This window comes from Callorhinchus milii, unplaced genomic scaffold, assembly GCF_018977255.1.
Source record: "Callorhinchus milii isolate IMCB2004 unplaced genomic scaffold, IMCB_Cmil_1.0 Scaffold1, whole genome shotgun sequence".
Lineage (NCBI taxonomy): Eukaryota > Metazoa > Chordata > Chondrichthyes > Chimaeriformes > Callorhinchidae > Callorhinchus > Callorhinchus milii.
Genome location: NW_024704742.1, coordinates 103,232,013 through 103,251,448, shown reverse-complemented (window position 1 = coordinate 103,251,448; position 19,436 = coordinate 103,232,013). Strand labels below are relative to the sequence as shown.

At 40.7% G+C, this 19,436-nt stretch overlaps 1 protein-coding gene across 1 annotated transcript in view; it reads right to left on the bottom strand.

Annotated features, from left to right (window-relative positions):
• Nucleotides 1-12,671: 12,671 nt before the first annotated feature.
• The window catches only part of trim36 (tripartite motif containing 36), a 61,942-nt gene continuing 55,177 nt past the window's right edge, over nucleotides 12,672-19,436 (bottom strand). Inside the window, exon 10 of the mRNA XM_042333852.1 lies at nucleotides 12,672-13,597. Within this exon, the coding sequence (XP_042189786.1) occupies nucleotides 13,264-13,597 (334 nt within the window). The 3' untranslated portion in view covers nucleotides 12,672-13,263. The remainder of the gene's footprint in view (nucleotides 13,598-19,436) is intronic.

Genomic DNA, 19,436 nt, shown 5'->3' with positions numbered 1-19,436 from the left:
TTACTTGATGGATTGTTGGCCAGGACACCTTGAGAAACTCCCCCTTTTTTTATGAATAGTGCCATGGGATCTTTAATTACCACCTGAACAGGCAGACAAGGAAAAAGGGTTGCAAAATTAATTCAGATCACACACATTCTCGAAATGGATACATTTGAGAAAAAATTACAAACTGCATGCTAACAGATTAATTTATAAAAGCAAATGTTAAACTGTGGTATTACAAAAACATAATCCATATAATAAGAAACGCAGTATGAAAGAAATCCAGTGGTGTTTCCCAAAGTATAAAAAGATTAAGATGAAACTTTTTTACTCCTAATGTGGATGAGTAACATATTTCACCACTGAATTTCAATTAAACACACACATTTGTTCTTTATGAAATAATAATAATCCTTGCATTTGATATAGCGCTTTTCACGTCGGGAGGTCATCCCAAAGCACTTCACAGAACACACTGTAAAGTGAATTGACTATATATTTGTGGGCGAACGCGGCAGCCAATTGCGCACAGCAATGTCCCACAAACAATCGTAGATTGAAAATGACCAATTTATTATTGTTTTTGTTTTTTGGAGGGATTATTATTAGGCGTGTGGAGTAACCAAACCTGCCCAAGGTTTCGCCCTGCCTGGAATTGAACTCAGGTCTCTCGCTTGCAAAGCGAGTGCTCTAACCACTGAGCTATAGGACTCCACAATGAGATTATTACTGTGTGTTGTTTCAAATGAAACATGAGCAGTTTACAGCATTGAAATACGTATGTAAATCACGAAATTTAGTTTAATGCAATGTTACGCACTGTATTTGACAAACTTTAAAGCAATATAGAATTTTTAAAAATGCAAAATAATTTATTCCTATATTGTCAATAAAATGTGTTTTCTGCTTATATCCTTATTGCCCTTAATGAAAACTTGATTCTAATTAAGACCTGGGTAAAAGGGGGAGTTTCTCAAGGTGACATTTTACACAGTTCACATGCAGAGACAGAGATTCACATGGACACCACACACTTACACAAAAGCTCCTCCAGTTGAGAGAATTACCATTTTGTAGTATAACAACGGAATCAGATTTATAGATCTACAACTAAAGCATGCCATATCCCAAATATATTTCACCAAATATATATCAACAAACCGAATAAAGTAAATCATTTTCAGAAACATTTTTCTTATTAATAAATCGGTGGAATAAGCAGAAATGATGAATACATTTTATATGAGTGAAAAAGCTGGACAGCTAACATGATCTGGAAATGCAGTGAAGTCACAGTGCACATTTCATGTGAACAAACATTTCAAACACCTTTGCACAATACTAATTTAATTAGAAATCAAGTAAGTGGAGTCCTGTAGCTCAGTCGTGAGAGCACTCGTCTTGCAAACGAGAGACCTGGGTTCTATTCCCAGCAGGGCGAAACCTTGGGCAAGTTTCCGTACTTCACATGCCTCTGTTTACCTAGCAGTAAGTAGAAAGTTGTTAGTTGCTTGGCGGATCATTGTTCCGGGGGTATTAATTCCTTCAAAAAATAATAAATCGGTCACTCAATCCACAACTGTTTGTGAGACACTGCTGTGCGCAATTGGCTGCTGCGTTTCACCCACAAAATATACAGTCAATTCACTTACAGTATATTCTGTGAAATGCTTTGAGATGTCTCGACGATGTGAAAAGATGCTATATCAAATGCAAGATTTATTATTATTAAGTGTTGTCATGTGAACAAGCACGGAAAATAACTTGCACCGCACACAATGAGATACATAGCAAATTATTCTTAATTTTTGGGTTGAATTTGGATTAGGAAGAAATATTATCCAGGATAACCATGAGGAACTCCCAACTTATCTTTGAAATAACAACATGTGATCCAAAAGCAACCAACTGAATCACCTCCAAGGCAGATGGAATCTTTACTGATTCATTCGAAAAAGGGATGATGATGTGGAATAAATAATAAGCAATACAGTGCACATTTGTATTCAATATAGCTTTGACAACTCAAATGTTAAAATCCTTAATAAAAGATGAACATCTTCCCTTTCTATTTTAGTACTCACTACTTAAAACGTTTTGTGCGTGGGAGAGAATGATTTTGAAGATACTTGGCGATTTGGAAATGCTGCATGATCTGGAGATTTCCTACAGGATTACAAGGCTCATGTTAAAGGCACAGCATTCGGTGATCAGAGCAATGATATCCCACACAAGAGCATATGTCTGATGTCATTGTGTAAACCCTGAGTAAATTTCCATGTGTAATTGGTGTACATGTGTAGAACTCTCAGTCCGGTTTGGATATTCTTAAGCATGGCAATGAATTTCCACATTTGTCAGACATCAGTTGACCAAAAGAACATCCCCGGGGCAAACACAAAAAACATCAACCTCTTGTTTGGGCCAATGTCAAGTTGTTGTAGCTACAGTATAAAAGAGGCATTGTTCCCCAATGGTCGGTAAATTTACAGGCAATTGTAAAATCATCTCCTTAGTCCACACATCAAACACAGCTGAGAGGATGGGCTGGCATGAATACCACAGATGTGAGCAAGCCACTGAGCTTGGACTATTGTCTTAGAACCAAAGAATAAGAATACAAGAATGGGATTAGAGCCTTCTCCCATATAATGATAGTTACATGGATCAAAGTCCAAACAAAAGTAATTAATCATGTGTTGATTACTTCCTTTGATAAACAAGCCAGCCAAATATCTGATTTAGAATGGAATTGACGGATTTGGATTTGGGTATAATAATAATAATAATAAAAAAAATAATAATAATAATCCTTGCATTTGATATAGTGCTTTTCACGTCTTCTAGATGTCTCAAAGTGCTTCACAGAATATGCTGTAAAGTGAATTGACTGTATATTTGTGGGCGAAACGCGGCAGCCAATTGTGCACAGCAGTGTCCCACAAACAGTCGTGGATTGAAAATGACCAATTTATTATTGTTTTGTTTTTTTGGAGGGATTATTATTAGAGGTGTGGAGTAACCAAACTTGCCCAAGGTTTTGCCCTGCCTGGAATTGAACCCATGTGTCTCGCTTCCAAGACGAGTGCTCTAACCACTGAGCTACAGGACTCCACAGGATAAATATAGATAGAGATGATCAAATGGCACATTGATTCCATTGAGCCCATTCAGTGATTCCTAAGGTGGTAGAGCCATGGAAATGTCACACCATGGAAAACTACAGGTTAGAAGGATAGCTAGACGTTGCTGTTGAAGATAGCATGATAAGTAGGGATAAAAAAGATTCTTTGGCCCATTGATTTCATTCTTCAGTTCCATTCTGAGGCAAGGTGAATATTGCAAAACTTTCTCTTTGGAGATTGAATGAATAGATAGAATCCACGATAGAGCAAACTTCACATGGTCTGATATGGCAATGACAACAGCAACAAATTACATTTATATAGTGCCTTTCACGTCAGGAGGATGTCACAAGGCGCTGGACAGGCAAGAACCGAGGGTTGCGATCAGGAGAGCAGGGAGGGTAGTAGTAGATGATTGAGCGAAGGTGAGGTTGAAGAAGAGGGTCTTGAGATGGGCCTTGAAGGTGGTAAGGGAGGTAGCAAGGCTAAGGGACTATGGGATGGAGTTCCAAAGGATGTGGTCAGAAAGACTGAAGGCCCGACCGCCCATAATAGGTGGGCCGGGTGGGAGACATGGACCAGCCAGAGCCTGCTGGGTGGAGGGAGCTTACAGGAATCTGGCAGCTATTTTCATCAAGCAAAGTGGCTGTTTGTCTATCAACAATAATTATAAAGAAGTAGAAAATAATATAAATTATATCATGATCCCGAGTCAGAATTACGTCATTGGTATCAAGCTTCCCCATCTTGATGTAAGTTAGGCTGACACCTCAATGAGTGCGGAGGGTGTGCTGCATTTTTGGAGGTGGCATCCTTCGGAACCGAGGTCGTCTTCTTGTTAATGATCCCATGGCACTATTTGAAAAGAGAAAGGAGTTTGTCCTTGTGTTCTGGTCGAACAATCCCCCATTAAAATTGTACATTAATTTCATGGCTGTTTGTGGAGCACTACTGTTCAGAAATTGTCTGTTGCATTCGATCACATTAATAATACACAATCACTCTACTTTCTACAGTAGTATATATTCTGTGAAGTGTTTTGAAATCACCTCCCCTGGTGAAAGGCACTATTCCAAATGTAAGGATTATTATGAGTTAACATTGGAAATACATTATTGAATTTGTACTATTTGGGTACAGATGTATAACTTGGCTCAGTAACAACAAGTTACCCTTTTATAGCATCTTTCTTTTATAGTGCTTTGTGACGACCTCCCGACGTGAAAGACGCTCTATAAATGTAATTTTGTTATTGTTGTTGAAGCCCTAATAATTATCCTTGCATTTGATATCATGCCATTCACATCAGGAGAATGTCGTAGTGACTGTCTATTTTGTAGACAAACTCGCCAGCTGATTTTAGTACATAATGTCCAGGAGCAGAGAGAGAGGAAGCTTTCATCCAATCAAACTAGGTGGATTCCAAGTCAGGTCCCAAGGGTTAAAGCTAGCTGTTCTAACTCCCTGCTTTTTATTTAATTAAAAAAAGGTTTATTGCATGGAAAAGTAATAGATTACAATGTGAGAACAATAATTCTGAGTCACAAAGACCTCAGTTGAGATCTTTTCAATATTTGATAAGTATCAGGGTGAAGGTCGTAAATGCGACAAATGAGACGAATGAGACATTTTCCTATAACTCCCAAGCTGGCGGTGTTGTTTCTTGAAAGCTGTCTTTCTTGTTACTATTGCACAAAGCGATGAACAAAGCCCCTAAACAAACAGTGACATCTGGAGAGAATGTAGTAGCAGTGCAAGCAATGAGGGTTAGAAGGTCAATAAAAGCTGTGAAAGGTTGGCTGGTGAATGCATCCTTTCAAAACTTAGCTACAGAAATGTGTTACTCTGCCAGTGAAAAGGTGAAAAGCAACAGGACTGACAAACAAAATAACACATTTATTGGGAAGATTCATCCTCAATACCAGACGTAAAATAATAACCATGATGAATTTGCATTGTTTTTTTCCCACCTGCCACATAAAGTACTTAAACTGCCACAGATAATAGATAGCAGCTAGCTCTTTTTAATTTCCAGAGCAATTTTATTGAATGCATCTCCATGAGGCCCTCATTTTTATCTCAGACAGGACTGACTCTGCATTAATGCAGCTGGAGGGAGGATCTGCCTATTAAATCATTGGCTTTGTGTTCATTATTACCAACATCCTGTAGTAAATAATACATCTTCTTTGTATTTAATACTCGTCTTTCTTCCTCTCCTGAATATACCACCCTGTGCCAGAATTACAACTCCACACTCTGCAACTCCGCAAGAGATGGCAGCCTCTTAGACACCTCGCCTCCGTAAGATTTCTTTATGTATGAGTCTAGGTAGCAAAGGTGGGGGTTTGGGCATGTCACAATGAAATCGGATTGTGTGCCCCCTCTTATAATAATAATAATAATAATAATAATCCTTGCATTTGATATAGCGCTTTTCACGTCGGGAAGACGTCCCAAAGCGCTTCACAGAATATACTGTAAAGTGAATTGACTGTATATTTGTGGGCGAATGCGGCAGCCAATTGCGCACAGCAATATCGCACAAACAGTCGTGGATTGAAAATGACCAATTTATTATTGTTTTTTGGGGGGTTTTGGAGGGATTATTATTAGGCGTGTGGAGTAAGGAAACTTGCCCAAGGTTTCGCCCTCTGCCTGGAATTGAACTCAGGTCTCTCGCTTGCAAAGCGAGTGCTCTAACCACTGAGCTACAGGACTCTTGTCAGGAGACACTGGTTAATGATAATAATAATAATGTTTGTGCTATGTGCAATTGGCTGCTTCTTTTCACCCACAAAATACACAGTCAATCCACTTTACAATACTTTTTGTGTAGCGCTTTGACACATCTCAACGATGTGATAAGATCCTATATCAAATGCACGGGTTATTATTATTATTACTAAAAGTAGGAAGCTTGGCTGATTTTTCCTCCCAAGCCAAGAGTTGCTTAGGTTAATTCTAATGGTCAGACTGCAGTATTGTTAGAAGTCTCAGAGCAGAGTAATATAGATGAAAGTTGTAAAATGCGAGATTCAGAATTGGTTTACGTCACGCCCTTCAGGGCTGTTTTTTGAAGTTTGGATTTTAATTAATTTCACAAAACGAGAATTTTTTGGAAATGCTCTTCGAAAACTTTTAGTTTGATTTTCTGTTCTGGTCAAAAGTCGTATTTGAAATTCCAAAAAGAACTTGTAAAGAGTTTGTTGTATGTCTAATAGCAAGTTATAGTATTTCTCTTTTGCGTTAACTGAGAAAGATCAGATCTCGAGTTAGACCGAATTCTCTGGTTGCCAGGGATATAGACTCATGTGGAAACAAAACCCAATACTTGCGGAACCCAGGATCCTTCAAAGAACTTTAATTCAGCTAATCTGGACATTGTGTGAAGGACATTTTGAAGTCTTTTCCTATCACTCTTCATGAGTGTAGACAGGCAGGCAAGCAGGTAATAAGAGTCGAGTTCATGGTCCAGGTCTGCAAAAAAAACTGATTCAATTTTACATGCAGAAATGATGGAATTTTGGGCACAGTTTTGTTACAAATTCTAATGAATTTTAAAAGTGTATGTGTTCTGGCATATGTGTTTTCAAATATTTTATTTAGTAATGTATCTATTATAAGAGTTCCAACGTCAAAGTTCCATGATCGGTAATAAGAGAAGTTCATCCATTAGTCAAAGTCAAACCAACAGCAATTTGGAGGCATTTTGACATGGTACCAAATGCAAGGATTATCAATATTATTAAAATCCAATTTATATTATATATGTCACGTTTATAGGTGTAAATAGGGTCATCCTAATGCCATGAAAGATGTTATACAAACGTAATTTTAGAATTTTGTATTGTAAATGATGATCTTTACTTTTTTTAAGTAATATTGGATAACCATCTGTGATTTGCAAGCGGGTGCAATGAATCAATTCTTAAGTCAATTACTTCAATCTTTAATCCCCTGGTGCACTATACGTCAGTACAGGCACGATCCATTATCCTGATTCAGTTACAGTTACTGTCACTGAGAAGCTATCAGTGTTACCTTTTTTGTATGTTACGCTTTTTGTATGTTACGTTTTTTGTATGTTACCTTTTTTGTCTGGCCTGAATCAGTGATAGAAAACCTCCACTGCAACTGACACCCTATCAGGTTAGAATGTCTCCTGGGGGAGATTTCTCCACAAGGTCTTTCATCCACTGCAAATCAAACATAGACCACAGCATTTACTGCACTGAACTTAGGGTTTGTTCAAGATCAATATCACAATCATAAAATGATGTGACGCTTAATGTGCACGCCATGGTGACAAACGAAAGGAATTCTTTCAGCACGGTCATAATAAACAAAATAAATCTTGCATTTGATATAGCACCTTTCATGACAGGAGCATGTCCCAAAGTGCCTCATAGGATAAACTTTAAAGTGCAGTCACTGTGTATTTTGCAGGGAGATCTGGCATCGTATTTGTGCACAGCATTGTCCCACAAACAGTCGTGGAGTGAATGACAAATTTTATTTGGGGGAGTTTTGGCCAGAACTCCAGGGGAAATTCCCTTCTCTTTTCGAATAGTGCCATTGGATCTTTAATGTCCACCTGAACAAGTAGACGGAGCCTCAATTTAATGTCTAATCCAAGGGATGACCCTCCAACAATACAGTGCGTCCTCAGAAACTGTATGAGTTTGAATTTACAATGTAAATTATATCTTTAGGTAATGAGACGTTTGGGATGAAACAAGTCTTTACATTAATTCAACTTGGGTCCAATCCACATTACTATACTTTACTTCCTGTTGAATCTACTGAGTCCACAATCCCTGTTCTCACGAAAATGTCCCAGGGTATTGATCCATAGCCCCTCGATGTCCTCTAGGACCTCACTCAAGTGGCCATTATTAATATTTGAGCCTTGACAGTGAGTGTGGCTAGTATGGATCATTCCAATCTTAATCTCAGCTGAGATCAACTAAGTGCAACATGTAACAGCATTTGAACCTGCAACCTTCTTGCTTATAATGGCCTAGCACTGGACCGCAGTGGTGCCTTTATCCAATAGGTTAGAGAGAAGAAGCAATATTATCAATAGACAATCCTAACTGTTTCAACATCACAGACTCAACTAGAGTTTAACCCGAGAGATCAGGATTCAGTTTAAGCAAGATGAAAGCGAACTCCTCAGTCCGACAGGTCTATTTCATCATTTTATTAGATGACTGCATTTTCTAAAAAAAAGCTTACTCTACAGTTCACAAATCCAGATATATGAACTCCAGCATTTCCATTGTGTTTTAATATCACTTTCAGTGCTCTGCCATCACGTCCAGTTAGAGCACTCGCCTTGCAAGCGAGAGGACCCAGCTTTGATTACCGGGCAAGTAGAAACATTAGGCAAGTTTCCTTACTCCACATGCCTCTGTTTATACCTAGCAGTAAGTAGGAACGGTTGTCAGTGAATTGGTGGACCGCTTTTCTGAGGATAATAATCCCTTCAAAAAAACAATTAAAACAATAATAATAATTTGGTCACTCAATCCATGACTGTTTGTGGGACAGTGCTGTGCGCAATTGGCTGCCGCGTTTCGTCCACAAAATATGGAGTCAATTCAGTTTTCAGTATATTCTGTAAAGCGCATTGAGACAGCTCAAAGATATAAGGAGCTATATCAATGCAAAGATTGCTATCAGTTGTAGTAAAATTGAAATGAGCTCTTCCCAACCCTTTCTCGAACTTCGCAAATTAGCCCTTTGTAAAGATTTGTTGTTTCAGTTGTATAGATAATGTGTACAACCTATCAAGGTCATCATTCAGAACTCTGGAAGCAGATCAGCTCTAGTGGTTTATTCCTAAATTCCCCCTTTCCTGTTGATTGGGTTCCCATGTCTGATTTCTTTGTTTTAGAATGCTGAAAGCATTTCTTCTTCAATCACAGAGTACTAATGTAATGGAAAGTGCCTGATCTTGTTAATGTCAATTAGATATTGGCATTAGTTTCATGAGAAGCTTCATATCATCAGAGGTCCAGATCAGCTCCAATCAGTCTGCATTACAGTAAAGGTCAAGCTATGTCATCTGGGAGGAAAGGGCGAGGCAGGGATCAGTGGTAAGGAAAAAGATCACTATTTATTCAATGAACCACGCAATTCATTATTTGAGTATTATTTCAAGCCAGTAGTGAAATATATAAGTACATGATTGATGTTCTCAGGCTCAGACTGGGCCACATAGCTGCCAGACTTGCATATCAATGCCAGACCTATTGAGCTGACTAAGTTTATCTTTCTTGATTTTCTAAAGTACCCAACTCATCACACTGATAGTATATTCTTGAGAATAGTGTTGCTTTTCACATATAGGTAGTTATGAAAAGATTAACAGCAGAGATGAGCAAATGTTAAAGGCAGGCACTTGTATGTGTGAGTATTGTTTTTGACCCTGCTACCAGAATTGGGTGATGTGCCCCACAGCCTGTGCTCAAACGCAGGCTATTTGCTCGAGGTTTCCTGGAGCTCCAGAGTTGCAAGTTCATTTAATAAGAGTCAGAAACTTGAAGGGATGAATGAGGCTGTTTTAATGACACAATAGGTCAGATGCTAATCTCTGTTAATCGCCTGCTGCTCACAACCCAACTTCTTCTCTTCAACTGTGCCTTCAGCTCCCCTCTCGACTCTACCCCCTCCTCGCTCCCTCCCTTCCCTCTCCTCACCCTGCTCGGGTCCCAACCCAACTGTCCAGCGCCTTGGGACATCCTCCCAACGTGAAAGGCGCTCTATAAATGCAATCTTGTTGTTGTTGAAAGCTGGGAACGTGATTATCATCAGAGCAGAGCTCCAGCGGGTCGACCTGGGGCACCTCTAGCTACCTGGAGGATTTGTGCTCATACATTTAAGCATCGATATCACCCAGTTTAAGACCCATAATGTATTTTTAAAAACTGCAGAAAAAAGGCTTCCAAATTAAGAGTCCAAATTGGAGACCTGTAGCTCAGTGGTTAGAGCATTCGCTTTGCAAGCGATAGACCTGAGTTCAATTCCAGGCAGGGCGAAACCTTGGGCAAGTTTCCTTACTGCACACACCTAATAATAATCCCTCCAAAACCAAAAACAATAATAAATTGGTCATTTTCAATCTACGACTGTTTGTGGGACATTGCTGTGCACAATTGGCTGCCGCGTTCACCCACAAAATATATACAGTCAATTCACTTTACAGTGACTTCTGTGAAGCGCTTTGGGATGTCCTCCCGACGTGAAAAGCGCTATATCAAATGCAAGGATTATTATTATTATTATTAAGAGGAAATTTAAGAATTTTCCACAATTCTGCACAATCCTACTTTAGGCAATCATCTCATTCAGCTCCCAAGCCCTGCAAGCCAAAGCCCTAACGGGTAGGATGGTCCTAGCTGGACAAGCAGCTTTCTGCCAGTAAGAGCAGAATCTATCCTCTTCTACACTGAGTTCCTTCAAATCTCATTACGTTACCAGCTTGGTCCCAAAGGTATCAATAGAAAACTAGTAGGACCCCCCCCACCCACCACCACTGCCATCTCTTTCCGACACTCCCTCCTCTGCCTGCAGTATGAGCTGGAGAAGGAGATGGTACTGAATAATTGAGTAATCCAATAAACCTTACTTATAAAGCGCCTTCCACGCCAGTAGGGTCCAACAAAGCGCTTCACAGAATATACTGTAAAGTGAAGTGACTGTGTCATTTGTAGGTGAAACCAGCCAACTGCTAGTTGTATATAAAAATAAAACAAAAATAATAACTTAACAAGAACAATATTATATATTTATATAGTGCCTTTCGGGTCAGGAAAACATCCCAAGGTTTAGGACAGATTTGGCTGGAGGAGATGTTGACCGAAGACGCAGCCAAAGACAAAGGTTTTGAGACAATCCTTGAAAGAGGTGAGGGAGAGGGAGTCCCAGACTGTGGAGGCAGAAAGATTGGAGGCCTGATTCCCAATGGTTAGGTGGGGAAAGCGGAGGACTTGAAGCAAGCCAGTGCCTGTCGAGTAGAGGGAGCAGGCGGTTTGATAGAGTTTTAGAAGTTCACAGAGGTAGAGCGGAACAAAACAATGGAGGGATTTGAAGGTGAGGACAAGGATCTTGAACTCAATCCTCTGAGGGATGGGGAGTCAGTGAAGCCAGGTGATGTGGGAGAGGACACAAGCTGCAGCATTCTGAATGGTCTGCAGTTTGTGGAAGGAAGATTTGGGAAGTCCAGTGAGCAGAGTTGGTATCATCAATCCTGGATGTGATAAAAGCATGGATAAAGGCTCGCGGAGGTCCATGAATTATGAGATGCCTTTTTCATAAAATAATGGCTTGCAGCTCTTTACAAAACATAATATATCAGGAGTGAAAGTGACTGGTGTTATATAGGCAAAAACAGCAGCCAATTTGCACCATCTTCGTTCCATAAACATTGAGAAGAGCGGTCAAGAAATGTGAAATGAGGGGTACAATTGAACTGGAAGGAGGTACAAGGTACAGCACCTCCTGCTCTTTAAGCTCTATGCAGAGAGCTGATGTGACTCAAAGTCAACTATGAATTCCACACTAATTCACTCGCCTTTTTCTGGAAAATATCCTGTGATTTCTACTACTTAATCACAAAGTGTCTTTACTTCATTAGACCAAAAGTCTGAAGTAAAAGGGTGAAAATAAAAGTGCACAACCTGATTATTCTGTTAGTTGGTAAAAGGGTCTGTAATGAAATATTAGGAAAGTTGGTTTAAAATATAATGTTAAAGTGTAACGCGTTAGGAACTATTATTGAATATTTTAAGATCCATTCACCCCATAAATGGATATCTCCATCTCAGATTGTCTTACCTCTATGATATTCTGTTTTTCAAAGGCTGACTTCACACACTTGTCCATCCCTTCCATCTATGCCATTAGACCTCAGATCACTGGTTTAATCTCTTACTGAAATTTGAAGAATACTTCTATCATTTGAGTAAATAAAACCCAGCACCTCGCTCATTCCCCGGCTCAGGCTCCCATTCTGTTTCTGTAAATTGCTTTGAGATGTTCTCCCATGTGAAAGGCGCTATATAAGTGCAAAGTTTTATTGTTGTTAGTACAGAATCAGGCAGGTCATTCAAACACAGGCTTGGTTGTCCCCCCTACAGGTGGCAGATACCAGAGACTTTCAGAGGTGTCTGTATATCAGTCCTAGTCAGCAATCACTGTGTGAAAGTACAGTACTGCTCCATTGCTCATGCTTGGGTTCACTGTATTCCTACAGTAGCATCAGTGCACCCATGAAAGAAAGGAGCTGAGTTTCTCGCATTTGATTTAACGTTAGTATCAGGGTTAAAGGGGCTTTTTAAGGTAAAAGTTAGGATTATTTCTGAACTTGCCTATATATAAAAAAAATCACTTTAATTTCTCACCAATTACAGGTATATTTTGTAACGCACTTCAGACTTTTATTGTACCTGAAAGGCAGTATATTATGTTATTATGAAAGAAAAACACAACCTTAAATAAACCAGAAAGGCAACCAGACATTATTACACTTTTTAACGTAAAATAATTAAAAAGTTTTGAGAGTACTTTTTTTATTTTTCACTTGAAACAAATCTATTTCCACTGCACTTTAAGAACAATTGTATTTATATTCTATTTTATTGTTGAGAACCTGGGTTGAAGGGCCGTGGCCGAGATACAGTAGCACCAAGTTTGAATAGAGTAGAGGAGAAATGAGATACCTCAAGAAGTAATAGCTAGGTGACCCGCAGGTTTGGGTTTTGAAAGCCTGTAGAATTTATGAAGGGAAGAGTGAAGAAGAAAGAAGAGTGAGGAAAAAAGAAGGGAAAAAAGTGTAAGGAGTTCCATCATCTTCAGCAAAACCCAGAGCAGAGCAGACCAGGAATGAAAGAGGGTGAAAATGGAGATTTCTGAGAATAGTAAGCACTGAGTACCATTTTCCATTGTTCGTGTCTGTATTGCACAGAGGTTCCTTACATTGAGCCCCATATAGAAAGCTCTTCAAGCGACGCATGCCATAAAGTGCTAAAGAGAGAGAGAGAGAGGGAGGAAGCAAATAGCTCTTTTTGTTGTTTTTTCATTACAATATATGGTAGAGTCCTGCAAACAATTACAAATTATAAACAAGCTAAACTTCATAGGTTAACTATTTCGCTGTGATGAATTCATCCAGGTGTATAAGCCCTGCTCCCATTAGCCCAAAGGCAGGATACATGATACCCGAACATTCGACCTGCCTCTCATACAGACATTTCATGTTGTCTCCATTGTAGAAACTCACTTTCCCTTTGTCATAGTCCAGACAGACACCGATACGATCGGGCAGAGGGACAGTGCGGGCAAAATGTTCTGTCGATGAGCTGGAAGGTCCTTTTGGGATAAAGAGCTTCTTCATCCCCAGGGTAACAAAGGTGAAGGGTTGCGACAGGTCACTAGAAGTGTCTTCACTCCCGCTGTCGTGGCCACTGTCTTGGTCATACCTGTGAAAAGCAAGGGTTTACTTTAGTGAAGGAGGATAACAAGAAAAAGGAAAGTGTACTGGTGTCTCAGAAAATAATATTATTAAACAATGTTTCCATTCAACACTGAAATTGACATCAATGTTTTATCACAGAACTTATTGGTTTCTCATCTGAACACACAAAAGTTAAAAATGATACACAGATAAAGCACACAGAACAACCGAGGCTCACTTTCAAATTCTGCTGGTGCTTTCAGTGCTCAGTGCAGTTGCTACAGATGAGTTCTTGTGTGACTTACTAAGTGGCTGTGGAGGTATTTACTTAAGTGCAAGTTTCTGTTCAACCATATTGTTGATTCTAAGCAATAATACATGTGTGCACTTCATGTGCTGGAAGGATGAAAGGGAACAATGGTCAGAACAACGGACCTCAAAGCAAACAGCTCATCTTTTCTCCCGGCTACAGTCCACGTCTAAATGTTTGCTGTATCTGTCCCACTGGAACTATCTATCTTGAAGACTTTCTTTACTACAAATATGTTTATTACAGGTGAGGTAGGGAATTTTTGATAAGTTCATCCAAAGAAATGCATCAACAATTACCGATCAGCGCCTTGGGACGTCCTCCTGACGTGAAAGGCGCTTTATAAATGGAATCTTGTTGTTGTTGTTGTTGTTGATCGCTCCTTACAGAATTAAAGCGGTTGAAAATCTTTCTGTGCACATGGATTTGCACAAAGTTTACACATTGCACAATAATGCAGTTTGCACATAACAGACCCCCAATGTGCTTAGCGAGCTGTACATTAGCAGGACGGTTTCCATGGGAATGAAGAGTCCACTTCATACATTGTTTAAATCAGCACCATTGGAGTGTTTGCTCAGCAAGTTCACCACAGGACAGGAATGGCCTCAGCTGGGCTGCCCAGGGAGTCACACAGGCTGCCAAAACTCATCAATAAACAGCTGGTATCCCACAAGCCTGGCCCCAGCCTCTCTGGCTTCATATTTGGGAATGCAAAGGGAAATGGAAGAGGGAAATTCACCTGTGGTTTATCAAATGCGACAAATATCACATTGACTGCAAATTATTGACCGCATTCTCTTTTCAGCTTCACAGGACAAATCTTGAAGAACCTCAAATCAAAGTTTCAAAAATCTCAGAATCTATTCCTTTTTTATAGACTGAAGTCCCTCACACAGGGGCTAGTCAGAGCGCCACAATCACCACTTTAGTTGGACAGCTAGGTCGGAAGTGTTCAGATCTGATCCTCAACACGTATGTTCCTTCCCAGATTCGTTCCTTCCTCTCTCGCCACTCCCTTCACAAACCCCTCCAATCAGGTTCCTGTGCCGCCCACAGCACAGAAACTGGTCAAAGTGACAAATGACATTCTGACCATCTGCGACCAGGGCTCCCTCTGCCTCCTCGTCCTCCTTGACCTTTCTGCTGCCTTCGACACCATTGACCACTCTATCGTCATCCACCACCTCGCCTCTCATCTCAACCTTCATGGGTCTGTCCTTGAATGGTTCAGATCCTACCTCTCACACCGCCTCTACTTCATCTTCACAAAAGGTTTCTCCTCCAACCCCCGCACCATGACCCTCAACTATCCTTTCTACCCCACACCCGTACCATGACCTGCTCTGCCTTCCCCACCTCTGCAACATCACCCAGCTCCGCCACTGTCTCACACTGTAGGCCACCAAAAGCCTCATACACGCATTCATAACCTTGAGGCTTGACTAAGCAAACTCCTTGCTTGTCGGCCTCCCCAACTCTTCTATCCATAGACTGCAAATCATCCAGAACTCTGCAGCCTGTTACCTCTCCTGCACTAGGCTCCGTGACCCTATCACCCCCATCCTCGCCCGACTCCACTGGCTTCCCACCACACAGAGGATACAGTTAAAGATCCTGGTCCTCATCTTCAAAGCCCTCCACAGCCTTGCTCCCCTGGCCTCTGCGAGCTCCTAACCCCCTATCATCCTACCCATTCCCTCCACTCAGGCTCCGGCCTGCTTCACATCCCCCGCCTCACCCGCCTCACCCACTCTGCCCCCACCCTCTGCAACTCCATCCCACAGTTCCTCTACCTCGTTCCCTCCCTTGCCTCCTTCAAGACCCATCTCAAGACCCCCCTCTTCGACCTTGACTGTCCAGGGCCATGGGACGTCCTCCCAATGTGAAAGGCGCTATACAAATGTAATTTTGTTGGTGTAGCTACTTGTTTAAATGGATTATTCTGTTGCTTTCCTCCCACAAGATATCAAAGAATGAATTTAACTCATTCCACATTATTTCTCACTTTGAGATTCAGAAAATATCTGGGTTTTTTCATGCAGACAAGCAGGTAAAGGTTTTTTTTTGGAATTGTGAAATGATCAGAGGTTCTGAGGTACTGAATCTCAGATGTTGTTTTACTACTAGAGATTGGGTTCAAGTCGAGGCCAGACTGATATCTTCATTCTTGCTTAGTTATGAAGAGTATTAAGTGAAATCTGTATTTATATAAACAAAAGAAAGGCCTGCCCTCACCTGACATGCACTTATATATTCTCCCACCTCCCAGTCTCTGTAAACATTGCAAATTGAGATAATTCAGAATAAACTAGTTTTTTAATGGATTTATTTTTAATCCTTCTATCGCTGAGCTCTCACCACCACAGACATTGGTGGGATCCACAATTTGCAATGCTCAGTTAGCATAGCTGTCCCAAGGCTACCTGTCCCCTACCTACGCCCAGGCCACCTTTCTAACAGTTATAATGGGATTTCTCTTCACTCTGGGACCTCCTTACATCAATGTCAAGTAAAACTGGATAAGGAGGCAACAAGATAAGCAAAGCTACGTGCATCGATGTGCAAGTAGCTTTTCTCCCACTTTGTGTTCTCCCATTATAAATCAATGCTGTAAGCAGCCACATTGAAGGTAAAAATGCCACAGACCTGAAAATTCTCCAGGTCACAAGGTCACAAGATTGGCTTAGATGAAAAAGGCCCTTTGGCCCATTCAATCTCATCCTTCTAGAATACCCACCCTACCATCCCCCACCATAGCATCAAATTGCTTTTCAAATGAATCCAGTGTCCTGGCCTGACAAACTTTGCAGTCCTTAATATAGTGCCTTATCACGTCTTCGAGACGCCTCAAAGCACTTCACAGAATATACTGTAAAGTGAATTGACTGTATATTTTGTGAGAAAAACTCAGCAGCCAATTACACACAGCAGTGTCCCAGAAACAGTCATGGATTGAGTGACCAGTTATTAGTTATTTTTTAAGGGATTATTACCCCCGGAAAAGCGATCTGCCAATCGACTAACAACCGGGTTCCTAATACTACTAGGTAAATAAAGACATGTGGATTAAGGAAACATTTCGCCCTGCCCGGGAATCAAACCCCGGTTCTCTCGCTTGCGAGTCCTCTAACCAATATTCTACAGGACTCAAGTCATCAATAGCCTTAGCCTTAAGACCATAGTCTTAAAATGTAAGGTCATTGATCAATTTTTTAAAATTCTTTAATTATTGCCTTAATTTGGAAGATGATTTTGCAGAGCATCAGAAAACCCCCGAAACTTGCTCCAGACTGAGCTTGACTAACAGGATTCACACCTGCATAGTTCAGTCCTACACAAGGTTCTGCAGTTATCCAGGCGAGTTGAATGAAACATTTTTGTCTAAATAACTGGAAACAGATACAAATAGCTCCTTGTGTTAATTAGCAAAAGGAATGCATTATGAAAAATGCTGCAATTTTAACTTATGATTTCATCAGGAAGTATCAAAAGTGTGTAACGTATGAGGATATGGGTACGCTCTGGACCCCCCAAAAAATCTATAGACATTAGCAATTCCTAGATGTTATCATCCTCAAAATATTCTCTCATTGTAAATAAAGGAAGAGGAATGTCAGCACTATCTTCACATTCTCTCAAAAAGCTAGCAACACCTCGACTCTATCTCATATGGTGCTCAGCAGGTAGCTCACAAAACATGGTATACTGACTGCATTGCAGTGGGTGTGCCCCTGTGTCCTTGACAAAATGACTGGATGCTTCTTAGGAAATCGGCAGAAGCAGAGCTCTGATGACAAGTCACTCTGCTCACAAAGCAGCACAGCTGCATTGCATACTCCACAAGGGGACAGGAGTCAGGCAAATATAATAACTCCACACAGAAAGGCTCTTTCACCATCACCCAAGAAAAGACAGCTGCTTGTGACTGGGGGCTGTAATAATGCACAGAGTAACACACTCATGCACAGATTGACTGACCTGAACTACTCTTTGTTAACCATCCCTCCCCTCCCCCAGCAGTACATAGTAATGATTAATATGAATTATATTTTGGGGGGTAACTACTTCACATTGAAGGTAGATTTATTTTCATATAGTTGGGGTCAAATTAGTGACATTTCTGAATATTGACTCCAAGGTCCAAATAGAGCACACGCTGATATCTGGAAATGCATCATATTGGCTCTTGCGAGCTTTGCCTGATATAGATCACGGTCACCTGACCACTTCTAGATACGGGTAGGATTCCCTATTTGGGACTCGGAGCCCATCTCTATCCTCAAATGACATCCACACACACACACATACAAACAAACACACGTTTGTATACGTGGACATCAATTGAGAACACTGGAAAGCAGTCACCAGAAAGAAAACCTGGCCTTCCTAGTCTCGGGGCACTGAAGCCAGTGGTAATGCTGTCCTGGAGATGAGCTAACTCAGTAGACACTAGGAATGTAAACATGTTAATTGGATTTTTGTTGAATCAGTGAAATTGAGGCTGAAGCAGAGCTTGCAATAAAGAATAATGAGGCATTGCCAATGAGTGACATCAAGAATAAAACACAGTGCAAGTCATTGCCAGAGCACTGCTAACTGTAGAAGCTTTCACGAGGCCCTTCTGTTCATTTGATCTAATTCTTCCAGAATACCTACCCTACCATCCGCCCATCACAGCATTAAGCTGTTTTTCTTAAATGAATCCAGTATCCTGGTCTCAGCCATACTTTCTGGTAATGTGTTCCAGTCGTTATTTATCCTACAAACAGTCAATATATTTATTGTGGAGTCCTGTAGCTCAGTGGTTAGAGCACTCGCTTTGCAAGCGAGAGACTTGAGTTCAATTCCAGGCAGGGCGAAACCTTGGGCAAGTTTCCTTACTCCACACGCCTAATAATAATCCCTCCAAAACCAAAAACAATAATAAAATTGGTCATTTTTAATCTACGACTGTTTGTGGGACATTGCTGTGCGCAATTGGCTGCCGCGTTCGCCCACAAATAAACAGTCAATTCACTTTGCAGTGTGTTCTGTGAAGCGCTTTGGGACGTCCTCCCGACGTGAAAAGCGCTATATCAAATGCAAGGATTATTATTATTATTATTATTATTATCCTTTGGGTAAAGAAACACTGCCAGGTATCTGTCCTGAAATTGCCCTTTGCAACCTTAAATCTATGTTGTCTTGTTCTAATGAAGTGGTAGCCAAACTGTGGCCCGCAGAGCTGTCAAGAGTGCCCACCTGAACATTCGCACGAGTTGCCATAAGTTCATGTTCAATTGGTACGGTGTTTCCATTTCTTCATGATTGAATATTTCTTGATTTGTGGCATAAATCAAATGATATTCAACCAAGAAAAATCATTTTGTTGGCTGAACCTAAAGATTGACCATCACTGTTCTACTGTCTCGGTGGGGTGAAAATCCCCCCTAAAGACCTTCTTTTTTGATCGGGCTTATGGTCACCTCCCCCTTCCCTGGCTCGGGGTCAGACTTCGCCACTGTCAAGTGCTCTGGGACCCTACCCCGTGTGAAGGATACTATATAAATGC